Here is a 13,598-nt window from a genome sequence, read left to right as displayed (position 1 = left end):
TCAATCCTGTGCCTTCAGGAGAACCCTATCTCATCATTCTTCCCACCACTTGTCTCTCCTCTCACCCTGTCTGTTCTGACCTTAACCTAACCACTCTATTCAGTTTCACTAGCTCTAGCTCATACCTGTGACCACACTCTCCCACCTTTAACTCAGATACTCTCTATGCTTTCCAATTTCTGGTATCACCCCACACCAAATATGATATAGGTGCCAGCAAGAGGTATAACATCTCTATCAAATTTTCCAGGCTAAGCTTAATCACCAGATACAGCTACATCAAGTCATCAAGCTCATCACAACACTTACTCCCATCAGGTTTGCCATGTCAGTTAGTTAGCCATCACATTCTCTCTCCCCTCCCAAATTCAAGTAATGTCAGTCATCAGTGAATCTCTTTCTCGTTCATTTGGTCCACCCTTTATATTTGAGTTAACAAACAAAACAAAAGCACACACTTACTTGGCTCCAACCTCCTCGGTAGATAAAAGGCAACACAAAAGAAATGCTTGTGAGCATTACTGTGGTCAACATAAGCATACGATGCACCTAGAAAAGTTAAGTTTGCTTTTAGAAACTTTACAGCTTTCTTAATATACCATTAAAGTACACTTAACATCTACAGTTAAAGATGTTCTTAGTGGTCTCTGTAGACTTTGCTTTTATTAGTAAAGTAGGTAAACTTTTGATTTGTAATTGTTCCATTTTGTAAGATTAGAAAAAGATAAAAATCACATCAAGTTTAATCTCCTGTTTCTTGGATCCAGTAGATTTATAGTTCTGCTTAAAATAAAGCTAGAAAATACAGCAAGAGATAGGAGGAGATTTTGCCCACCTGAAACCACATCTCCTTTCCTAACAGAAAGGAATGAGACCAGACAGGTTTGAAGAATCGTGCAACAATGACACCAATACTAACTGTGGTAATCCAAGCAATGAACATCAGTCCTCCTGAAAATGGAAAACAAGGAAAAGGTGAGTAAATTAGCTGCAAAGACTCTGTAACAGCTTAGTCTGTACATATATGGTCAGAATTTACCAGTAATAAGTTCTAATCACCTGGTTTGGACTACAGCTTTGTAGCAGTTATCTTGCTAAAGGAAGAAACATCCATAGAGAAGATAACCAAATTATGTCCACACAGCAGAACAGAACAGCTCTGGATATTGCGTGTTTCATATGCATCAGTACAGCCAGTACATAGTGGTGAGAGATGCATGTTCTGTCACCAACTTGGGCATGAGGGAATGAAAGGTGACATTTCCTACAATTTGTTTGACAAGCAATGAGTGATGGTTCTCCCATGGGCCTGCTTTAAAGTCCAGTACTGTGAGACAAAATACTCTGATTAACTTTGATGGCTCTGGACAGTCAGTTGAGCGGTTTCTCATTTCATATGAATTAAGCCAATATAATAACTAGGAAAAATTAAACCAGAGAAAAAAGTAAACAGAAATCTCTGATGAGGAGACTGAGGAGTTGGGAGCTGGGCCAGTTTAGCCTAGAGAAGACTGAGAGGGGATCTCATCGATGCAGATCAATAGCTCAAAGGTGGTTGCCAGGAGGATGGTACTCTTTCCAGTAATGCCCAGTGACAGTTTATGGCCAATTGCTCCTTGTCCTGATACAGGACAAGTGTCGCCTCAACATGAGGAAGAACTTTTTCATGTGAGAGTGTCAGAGCCCTGGCACAGGCTGCCCAGGGCGTTGTGGAGTCTCCCTCTCTGAAGTCATCCCAAACCTGCCTGGACATGTTCCTGTGTGCTCTGCTCTGGGTGGCCCTGCCTTGGCAGGGGTTAGACTGGGTGATCTCCAGAGGGCCCTGCCAACACTGATGATCCTGTGATGCCAACATTATAAATTTAAGAAAAAAGGCAAGTACAAGTTCATTTTCCTGGGCAAGAAGAATCTTATAGTGCTGTTCTTGAAAAGAAAGACTATTAATAACTTTGTCTTCACAGTCTCACATCTTGCCAGCCAACAGTACATACAAACGTGAGTGCCAGAAAGACGAGGAAATACCTACTCCACAAAAATGAGGAAAACAACTCTCCAGCCTCAGCAAGTCTGGAACTGGAAGACAAAACTAGAAGTTGCATCTTACCATGAGCCTTGATAAGTTGTGGAGACCGGGTACCTCCAATATCCTGAGGAAGGCCTGTGATGTTGTACATTCCATTGGTGATCAGAGGCTGTTGATGATGTTTGTGTATTACTCCACCTAAGTAGTAGCACAAAGTGGTTTATTTATGGCTGATGAAAGCCACTGCACTTGTAAACGTGCCCACTCCTTATTTATGAATGCAAGTCCTGTTGTTAACACTGAGCATAATCATACAAACTACATTTCTGACACACAAACCAGTAAGAATCTAAGATGTCATTTGAGCTGTCTTGCACACTTAATGTACAAGAACCAGCTCACCCCTCTATAGTTAACAGCTTTCTCCACTACAGGCACAAAATGTGAAAAATAACTCCCTTTGATGCTGTCCCCATTTTAGATGCTAATCTCCATTTTTAACAGTATGTGGCCAGCTCTCAAAAAGCTATCAGTTCCTACCACCAAGTGAACAGACAACACGTATATATAAGTTTAACTTCCAAAAGCAAACCCATAATCCAGTAAAGATGACTGGACTAAGTGACTCAAACTTGGAAACCTTACTTCAAATACTAACTCTCAGCTACACCCCATCTTACATAAGGGTTACTAACTCACGTACAGTTGTTCAAAGAAAGGCAACCATATCTAAGTCAAATTTACCTTCACTAGCTTCCCCATCTGCCAGAAAGATGTAGTAACTGGCATCCAGATTAAACCTCCCTTTGTGAGCAAGATGAACACTTCTTCTGAAAGAACACTGAAGAACACCATCTGCAAGCCTCCATGATGCATCCTCAAGGGCACTCTGTGAAACATGAGACATTCAATACGAAGTCTTTTCAGAATGTCAGAGTAATTGACTCAAAAAGTAACCAAAAGATAAGCAAAGCACCAAGAAAGAACACCAATTATTGTGGTGGAAGGGAGTGTGTAAAAATCTCTTGCATACCTACTCAGAAGGTACGTCAGTAAGTCAAAACAGCAACATAAGTGTTGGACTTATTAACACCAATTGCAACTAAAGTCTTAGCAAAGGGACAGAGTAATAAAGCACAAAGTTTCTCAGTAGAGCAAGCCCACACACACCTGTTTTTACTTCTAAATGTAACATTTCCTAGGAAATAAGTGTCCAACCAATCCCACCTTAAAGAATTATGGATCCACTTTACTATAAATAGCTGCTGTGCAAAATAAAAGCACAAAGCAGCAGCCCATCATTCATAACTTCAAACTTACATTGGTGGAAGTGTCTCAATTGTTTTCAAATGTACCTCTGAATCAAAAACAGGAGGACTTCTCCCCTTTAAATAGGCAGTGATGGTGTGAACACGGTGGTCCTGACCAACACACAGATACGCATCATCATCACCCTGGAGAGTTTAAAGGAGAAAGGTATTTATAGCCCAACACAAACAACTACTGGCAGTCTCCAAAAACTCTTTAACATATGCAACAAGACCCAAGACACATTTCTCTAGCTATCAAGCCACTACTTTCCAGCTTTCAAACACTTCAGTTTTAAAGAGGAATCACATCAAGTAAAACAGATGACACAGGCACATTATGATATAGACTTTTATTCCCACCACACACCAGGGTAACAGCCATATTATCAAAAGTTTATCTATAGTTCACTAAATTAAGCAGACAAGGCAGAGGTGGACAGTGATGCTACTTTAAAACTCTCTTTAGTTAAAAGTTGGATTTCCGTATAACAATGCTTTGCCTTTACAGCTAAGAACCAAGTGTTCATGCACTTGGGGCATGAATATAAACAGCATCTTCTTTGTGCAACAGTTTACAGATTATGCATTTGTCAAAAGCATCATCCCTTGACTTCAACACCAATTATAAAAAAGGATTTCTAAACACTGTTTCAGACTGAATGTAATCACTCTTGTACAAACAGTGATGAAATGCAAATGGGTTTCAGAAAGCATAGTGACTCAGCTTCTGACAGGTAAGGGGTTTTGGCGAGGTTACAAAGAAACATTGATCCAACCAGGAATCCCAGTGAACTATGGTGCAATCATACAGGTTGGATTCTGTCAAGACAGATCTCCACAGGGAAATTCTACTTCAGATAGCTAAAACTGAACATCCATCTAAAAAAGGCAACCTATGCTTCTGCACTATGAAAGAGAAGTCTCTCTTGTGACTAGCAACATTTCAGTTTTCTATATGCATGTTTTGCTCAAGTACTGTTCCATCTTTACTGAGACCACAAAAAACAACTAAAGCAGAACAGGACACTCACCATCCACTGGTCATGGGACAATGCAAATGCTAAATATCCTTCACTTGGACCACTCATTTCAATAAATACTGAGCTCCTCTCTTGTTGGAAGGATAGAAAAAAACAGGAAGCACTTTCAGGATCACAGTTTGAAGGGCTCCTAATGCAGAACTTGGTCCTTCCACAACCAGATGAATTAAACTAGATAATTAAACAAACAAACAAGTCATAAGCAGTGAGAGTTTCCCCTCCTCTTCTTCCCTTTTTACCCCATTCTACAAGATAGCATACAAGGAACAGCAATGAAATGCAGTCTGTCTACATACCAATCTCTTAACCCTCCCCTAAAATTACTCCAGGACTACTAGGTGAAACACTGGTGGGTTCCAAGCTGTACTTTGATGCAAGAAAAAAAAAGGTAAGCTTGAGAGAAACTTCCTTCAGTTTAGTTTTTAAAGAAGTAACAGCAGCTGCAAATGAGGGAGAAACAAAGGGAAGACCATCTTTTTGTTTCCTTTCTAAAGTAGGAACTCCACTGATACAGAAGAAGAAAACACAAAAAAAAAGCTTATTCTGGATCAAATACTGATGCTTGCTTAATTCAAGAATCAGTAATGGAAATCCATATCAGAAAGGAGTAACACAGCTGAACTCACTAAAGGAAATTTCTGAGCCTGCAGTTATTAAATAGGAAGTTACTAGTCAAAACCAGACTAAGTCTCTTTTCCCATTTCTCCTCTCAGGTATGCATAATATTTTCTAACCATTAAGTTCTAAGTGTTCTATCGATCTGAGCCTTGTGTGCCATGACATTTAACCTACACAAGTTCAGGCTACTCCACTAGCATGAGAGAAGAGCTGTCTATGTCCTTAGTCTCTGATATCTAAGTCACTCATCCATCACCTCTCCCTTTCTGTCAATAGGCTTTATCAAAGTGGTTTCATAAAACAAACATTAATTAAACATTGATCACAAGCATTAAAAATACTATTATTTCAGTTTATAATTACTTACTGGCTTTGATAACCAGGAAACAGGGTGTGAAGTTGATATAGCCTCTAATGTTGCATGCAAAGGTGTTGTTGGGGACAGTGCACTAGGCTGAGAAACAATGGGACCAGGAATCTTCACCCAGAAAGTCTTGTATTTCTTTACAACTGTGGCTCTTAAAAACAAACCATACACATGCTCGTACTGTACATCAACAACTGGTTGTTGCTTAAAAAAGGGAAAAAGGAAAAGCTATAGTTTGCACAACTTATTGTAAAACCCCCATCTTTAGGCAGGCCTCTACCATTTTAAGGATTAAGGTAGGAAAATATCTGAAATCTCAGTGGAAAAATAATATTAAAATACATGAGAGCATGCTCTGTCGGATACAAGTGAACTTTGCCACATGCATGAATATTTCAGTCTTGAAGAGAGTTGTATAGCTTCTATCCATTAGTTCCCCAAAACCTAGCAGGAGGATGTACATATCATTTTGTTAAGTACCAGCACAGAAAGAGTCTTAATGCTGCGTGTTACAGACATGAGAAATGAGTAGTTAACTAGAAATAGTAAAGAAATTGATTTCCAAATCCCTTTGTGCTCTCCCCACAAACATCAAAATAATCCTCTCCAAGTATTCCCTAAAGCACAAATCTCTGCATTAATGCAGACTCTGCAGCAAGTAAGATGTGTCCACTTTTCAGGCCATTAGTCCAAGGATACTTCTCCATTGCTGGCCAATACTTGACACAGCAATGGCACAGGTTTACTTACTTGCATTTTAATCAGCTAGAACTAATACTAGATTTACTTACAGAAACTGTACCCGTTTTGGTGCATCCCCAGGAGCAATCCAGTAAACTTTGATGTGTTTCTTTTTTGCTTTACTTGTGTGACTGACAGCTGAATTCTGAAAACATACACATACGAAGACTCACATACTGGATATGCAGGAAGGAGATTTTAGATAACACAGTTATCACAGGCCATAACTAACTTCCAAACCAACACTGCACCATTACATTGCACACAGGCACTGCAACCAGCTCCTCCTCAGTAAAAGTCGGCCACTGAAACTTATACATACTAACAAACTGTGAGGCTAAAAGGAACAACTAGAGGTCTTTCAATCCAGTAGACTCCAGTGGCAGTGTTCAAGGCCAGGCTGGATGGGGCTTGGAGCAACCTGGTCTACTGTGAGGTGCCCCTGCCCGTGGCAAGGGTCTGAAACTAGATGATCTAAAGGTACTTTCCAACCCAAACCATTCTATGGTTCTATGACGAGAGAGGCCCCTGCCGCATTTATGCTGTAATGGTGTGATAACACTGTATTTTTTTTTACAGTAAGATAACTGCTCCATGTTTTTGATAGTAAGAGCATGAAGAGACAGTGCAATGACCGTAGAGAGAACAGAACTAGTATCCCAGAGGACAAGCCCCAGAAGTAGACTTGGGATCAGTTATTTGCATAAGATAAACAGATCAGACATGGCACTGAACTAAGTCCTTGGAGCACAAAGGGCATAATCCAGACACCCCCATGGCTTTACAGCACTGATTAATGCATTAATTGGATGTCACTGAGCTCAAAGAAGACTACACAGGGTCTAATACAAACACCTCAGTGCCTGATGTCCCACTTCAGGACACTAAACCGTACCTTGGTACGGCCACAAGTCAGGAGCTGAGACACTCTCTGGTCAGCTAACATAAAAGAACCAAGTGCAGGGGTCTCCAGGTGCTCTGCATCCCGGGCTTGGATGAAGAAGCCTTCAAAAACTGGTCCAGAAAGACGAACTGAAACCAGAAGAAAATTTAAGGTGAAATATGCTCCAGAGGAAGAATGAAATATTTCAACCACCAGAAGCAAGCTATTGAACAAGTACAAGTATTGAATGACTGTTGAATGGATTGCCTGAGCAAGATTCAACTGCTTAGACAGATCTAGTATAACTGAATAAAGACAAGCTACACAATGAAACAGTCAGTTAAACTCCTCAGCTATAACTGACACATACCTTCTATGCGGTCCCCTGGTTTAAATTCAGTCCCATTCACTGTAATGGTGTGCTCAGGTGACAGTTGTGGAGAGCTACCATGACAGGGTATCATGCTGGCGCAGGCTTCTCTTACTTTTCCATTTGGATAGCCACCCACAGATGCATAGAAACAAATAAACATCCAAACAGCAAAACCAAGGCCAGGCAGCTCCATCTATAGAAAGTAAAGAGTTAGAGGCAATTGAATACAATACACATGTACATTACAGGTCACTGCTCATCTTCAAATGAGGGAGTTAAACACTACATTTTAAAATCAAGTTTTAAAAAGCATGCATGAAAAGACACCATCTCCAGCTGCACACTAATGTGTGTTTCTGATAAATGACAGACTCTGCAGCAATGCTCACAGATAGGATGTTTCAGGCCATCAAGGGTACAGGTAGTAGATGGATCCCTCCATACAATGGGTGAATTATTTCTCTCAATGCATTTTGACACAACTTCTCAAATTTCCTTTGCTTACACCTCTCTCATTCTTCCCTCTCAAAGCAAAAAATAATCCAAGTCCCTTGAACATCTGCACAGGACAGATGGATCTTAAAACATGTTCCATTGCTGTATAAAAGTCCACAGTACTGAGGAACTACACAGCTGGTATCAAGCCCACTCTTTTATTAATCATAGTTCCAAATTACACATCGTAACAGACTGCCCTGTGTTTCCACAACTCATGTTTGATCCTCATATATGACAAATAATTCCCAGACAACAAATTCCTCTTTCTGCAGGAAAACTAAAGTTGTCAACACCTGAAGTACATTTTACACATGCAAAAGAGTGGGAATTTGGTATAAAAATTTAGACAAAGAGACACTGAGGTGCTGGAGCAGGGCCAGAGAAGGACAATGGAGCTGATGCAGGGCCTGGAGCACAGGTGTGATGGGAATGACTGAGGGACCTGGGGGTTCAGTCTGGAGAAGAGAAGGCTCAGGGGGGACCTTATCGCTTCCTACAAGTGCCTGACAGGAGGATGGAGCCAGGAGGGGGCTGGGCTCTGCTCCCAAGGAACAAGGGTTTGGACAAGAGGAAATGGCCTCAAGCTGCACCAGGGGAGGTTTGGATGGAGCTGAGGAACAATTCCTTCCCCAGAGGGTGCTCAGGCATTGGAACAGACTGCCCAGGGCAGGGCTGCAGTCACCGTCCCTGCAAGTGTTCACACACCGTGGAGATCTCAGTGCCATGGGTTAGTGGTGGCCTTAGCAGTGCTGGGGCAATGGTTGGACTGCATGAGCTTAAAATAAAGATCTTTTCCAACCCCGCTGATTCTATGATTCTATAAAGATGTGCTTGCCTGTAGCAAACATACACAAGACTTCCTTTTCTTTCTTTTGGATACTGGACCTCCAGACAATTAGACAAAAAATATCATTGCTTGTAACACTCTGAATAAGGGAGCAGTATGCATGAAAAACATGTGGGGTAGTAAGACCAAGAGCTTAAAACAGTTATATGAACAGTAACCCCAGCATCCATCACACAATATTTTGCCCTGCCACAATACTATTTCCTATAGAACTGTGGTAATTATTTTGTTAGTCAGCACCATGCAAGGTTTACAGTTGTATTGTTCACAGAATATCTTAACCAACGAGAAGTGTTTGTATATCCACAAGGCCAGAAGAAAAGAGATAAACTTCTTTTCCATCCTTTGGCACAAGAAGCAGGTTATCAGCTCTAGTGGAATATATACAAGGCAAGTATGTCTACCTTCTGGAAGAGCCAGGCCCATTTTGCACCAAGGGATAAGAAGTATCAAGTTATGAAGCTTCCTGACAGAGCACGTGGACAATGAAGATAAGAAAGGCACAGACGCGTTTCAGACTAAACTGACACCTAAAAGGCAGTCAGATGAAGACAAGGCATGTCATTAGTCTTACACACTCTCCAAGAGCCATCAATATTATTTTTTCCAAACTTCTACATTCAGTGCTAAGATCCCACAATACCCAGGGCAATGTTACATTTGTTCTTCAACAAAATAGCTCCTCAGTGACTTTACATCAGTAAACAGAAAAGAATCAGAGAGAATGAGGGATTGAACAGTCACATTTCAGGAACTAGAAAAAAAAAAACAAAACGCTCCAACCTCAACTCCTCCTCCCACATACTCAAAATAACATGATAATATCATTAACTGCTAGTTAAAATAAGCCTTTCCTTCTAGCACAAATACTTCCCCAAACTGCCACAAGGCTCCATCAACATGATTTATTCAGGAGTTCAGGAATCCAACAGAGAGCTAAAAACTGTGGTTCAGTACAATGGTGGAATTCAAACAGCTTTTACATCTCCCAGTGAAATCTTCAAACCCAGCTGCCAGAAGAGATGAGGCTGCATACTGCAGAAACAAGAAGAAGAGTAGGCTGGTGCACTAGTTTAAGTAGCAGAGGATGTGGTAGGGATTTAAAAGGAAACAAGAAACATTCCTTGGCAGACTCAACTGACAAAAACTGGAAGAAGAAAAGAAGCAGAGATGAAAAGAATGAAAAAGGCCAAAATCTGGAACTACTGTGTTGAAGAGGAATTTTGAAACATTTCTGTTTTAAACAGGGTTAACTATACCAGAGCAATCTTCTCTATGTACCTCCAACAACGAGAGCTACATTCTGTAAAGAATAGTAACTTCCAGATTCAAATTTAGCCTTCCTCAAACAATACATTCAGTTGCTTTGGGAAGTCTTTCCTTCCTTAATCTGGAAATATGTCAGGGCACTCTCTGTTCTCCACTTACACAGCAAAAGAGGCAGATGGAAGATGAAAAGCCCTCTTATAACACCAATCACTCTGTGATTCAAGATTCATTTTGTACTTTTAGGAAAACACCTGAAGTGTTACTGGAGGCAAAGCAGTACAATAAGCCAACATGCTAGACAACGTCAAGCTTTAAGAAATTTTTCCTTACTTCCAGATTGAAGTGCTCTGGACTTTAACTCAAATACCACAGTAAACCCCTTTTATAACACAGTAGAACTTCATATTTAAAATTGTTGTTTGGAATAGTAAAAAAAAATAGAAGTTTGCATCCACTCATCTGCTGCCCCTAGGATCTCACTGCATCTCCTTACCCCTTTCAACAACATGCACACAAACCCTCAGCCTTCAGGCAAGATCTTTTCAAAACAACCCTCAAACCAACCACAACAAACAAGGAAAAAAAGGACAAAACCAGAACATACAGGAAGGAAAGTAGAGGGGAAATCCAAGGAATGTGCAGAACTTCCTCATATAACAGGTTAAGATGTCTCCTTTAGCTCTAAGAAAGGACATGTCACAGGAGCATGAAACAGTGTCGTGCCTTGTGAATGTGACAGGCTGGCCAGAAAGGAACAGTGAGTCTAGAATGCTGAGCACATAGCATTAGGAGTTCAAAAATGAACATTATTTGAAAAGACACTTAAGGAAGTGGTTTTTAGTTACACTAATAAAACAGCAACAAGCAATTCTGAGAAGTGACAAAAGGTATCTTTATACTCAGCCTGAAGATTATTTATATTCATCCTTAGCCAATAGAGCATCTGCTTTGCTGAACAGACAAAAAGAAACAAAAACCCAACCAAAAAAAGACCCCAGCAAAACCAAAAACACACACCAAAGTCAGCCACTGGCAAGCAGCAAATCACTCCTATGTAAAACAGTCACTTCCTTCTGTAAGGTTATATGGTTTCCTCTTTTCTCTTTGGAGTTCTATAGCCATGATAACATAACTTCCCTCCAAGTGATGCAGTCAGGATTGACTGCATTTTTAGACATATAGCACATATATTATATACATGACACCACAGTGCAGAACAGTTATTGAGAATTAGAGGAGTAAGTAGCTTTAACATTCCAAGAATTACACACAGAGGTAAAAGAATACAGGTTTGTAATAAATGAACATACAATAAACTGCAGAATATACCACTGCTTTCTGATATTCACCTTTGTAGGAAAAGCAGAGAAGACAACTAAATCTCACAACTACACCCAGAAGTACAACCCAGAACAAAAAGGGGTTTGATTAATGTCACAATGAATCAGCAGACCTCTGCAAGATCATCTTTTCTAGATAAGAACATGACAAACTGCAACAGAACCTTAAATCACCAACTATTGCCATTAAAGCTAAGATTCAGAATGAGAATCTACGTTAACTCTGTTTTTGAGGTGTGTAAGCTGTGGAACAGCTAGCCATTACCTACAGCATTTGAAAATACTGTGTTTCCACTAGAACTTATTATAAATTGTAGGTTTGTCCCTCTTGACAGATTTTGCTTGCAAGTTGTATTAAGCAGCTTTGGCTGTAGTGGTTTATTTGTGACCCTTTAAAATACAACTCATTGGTGACAGCCTATGAATTCGCAGACAGTCCAGTTCCCTGTACTAAAGAGGAAGGGGAATCACTGACTTCAGGACTGAAGGATAACAATGTTAAATATAAAAGCTAATTCCTAAAGCAGTTTTCAGCTGGCAGCTCTCCAGCGTTGTTAACTTACTATGGTTTGAACTGCCTTGAAGAACAATAGGGAGTTTAAGGATTTCTGCACATTGATCCAACATAAATGCACTTCACTGAAATGCTTGTATTAACCAAGGACCTGAGAATATCCATCATCTCCTTCCTCTACCCTGCCTCCATGCCAGCTGCACCAGAGAGCATGCAGCAGTAAATGTCCTGAAGCCATAGGATGTGCTACAAGCATACTCCATAGTCAGAACACAATCACATAAATGTGATTTTAGTCTTGTACTATAAGCAGAGTTTTCAATGTTATATACAACTAGAGACAGTATCAGATGCAGGAGTCCTTTTCATATCCTACAGATCTACTAGGGCACACCACACTGTTTCACAGTATCAGGCAGTTAGTCAAACTGCTGTTCCATACCTTGATTTGGAATGGAAAAAATACTTCAATATTCATTAGTTTGAGGCATGACTGGAAATTTGTTATTCTACTCCTCACCCTCCCTACTTTAATCTTCAATATAATACAAAACTCACACCCACTGGCACAAAAGAAAGCTTCAAAACAAGTTTGTTCTAACAAACTCCATCATCACCTGTAATTCTGACAGGATTTCAAACTTCATGTTTCTCTTAGGGTGCAGGGAGGAAAAGAAAGAACTGTATACTTAAAACCATTTATAATGCAGCTCTCTAACAGAAAATAAAAATATACAGAGCAACAGTCATCTTCTCATCACACTTTCCTAACTTGTGCAAAATGCTTTAGAAGGAAGTTAAGCTTTTCCAAGGAAGCTGAGTAACTGGAATGTCCATTAATACTTACTTCATATGGAATTTGATTATAACTGTAAAATTCAATTTCATACAAAGATTGCTCAATAATAAAATAATCTGAAATTTCAGACAAGCATTTCTTGAGCCAAGTTGTTTCAGATGTTTGCTGGATAGGTCAGAACTCAGGACAGAAATAGAGCTTTTATAAGCACCCTTTTTGGGGGGAACTTACATTGCATACAACCCACCAGAAATTTGGAGGAAAGTCATGTAGAAAGAGCAGAACAGGGGTCCCAAAGGTACTCCACATATGGCCAGTTATTCCAACAGTAGTGGGATGCAGAACAGCTATTTGAAGTAAGAGACAGCCAAAAAAATCCCACTGAGCACCTACAACAGCTATGCCCAAAAAAATGAACTAGAAACAACCATTTCAGTTAGTACGAATGGAAATGAAGTAGCTATATTTCATACTTATGACAGGCCATAATAAGATGAGAACACCTCTGTGGTAACCCAAACATTAATGGTTAAAGGCCAAAGTAATTATCAGTATACAAGGGAATTTACACTCCTTATTACACCTCACAATCCTACTGTGACTGGATTTGGATAAAAAGAGAGCAGCAAGTTACTCCCTCCTGTGATGAAAACATTCCTTCAGTCCCTGCAGGTCTCAGCCCTGGTAGCCTAATTCTTCAAGAGCACAATGTTCACACAGACTCAGGAACTCCTCACAGAAATCATGTCAGTTTTTAACAGACCTTAGCTGCAAAGTACGAAATCTAAAGCTAGTTTCAGAGAAGAAAAAGAGATGAGAGAAGGGGTAAGGCAAACATACTGCCAATTCAAAAGACAAAAAACTACAATGGCCAGAAGCTTTCTTGGAACCACCATTAGCCAAGAGTGCAAGCAGAAAATTAAAAAGCCATCTAAAGGAAAATAAGGTGTATTAACAGAATTGTGCCATGTATCTT

The 13,598-nt window shown here is 40.0% G+C and overlaps 1 protein-coding gene across 5 annotated transcripts in view; it reads right to left on the bottom strand.

The window, feature by feature from the left end:
- Nucleotides 1-13,598, bottom strand: part of FRRS1 (ferric chelate reductase 1) — a 28,291-nt gene that overhangs the window by 4,480 nt on the left and 10,213 nt on the right. For all 5 annotated transcript variants that reach the window (XM_031054461.2, XM_031054460.2, XM_031054459.2 and 2 more), the window contains 10 exons: nt 7,353-7,548; nt 6,995-7,131; nt 6,150-6,244; nt 5,359-5,509; nt 4,365-4,544; nt 3,379-3,477; nt 2,768-2,912; nt 2,105-2,221; nt 836-951; nt 463-549 (listed from right to left, as the gene is read on the bottom strand). In XM_031054461.2, the coding sequence (XP_030910321.2) occupies nt 463-549; nt 836-951; nt 2,105-2,221; nt 2,768-2,912; nt 3,379-3,477; nt 4,365-4,544; nt 5,359-5,509; nt 6,150-6,244; nt 6,995-7,131; nt 7,353-7,548 (1,323 nt within the window). The remainder of the gene's footprint in view (nt 1-462; nt 550-835; nt 952-2,104; nt 2,222-2,767; nt 2,913-3,378; nt 3,478-4,364; nt 4,545-5,358; nt 5,510-6,149; nt 6,245-6,994; nt 7,132-7,352; nt 7,549-13,598) is intronic.

This window comes from Melopsittacus undulatus, chromosome 6, assembly GCF_012275295.1.
Source record: "Melopsittacus undulatus isolate bMelUnd1 chromosome 6, bMelUnd1.mat.Z, whole genome shotgun sequence".
NCBI classification, from domain to species: domain Eukaryota; kingdom Metazoa; phylum Chordata; class Aves; order Psittaciformes; family Psittaculidae; genus Melopsittacus; species Melopsittacus undulatus.
This window is presented reverse-complemented; position numbering and strand designations above follow the sequence as displayed.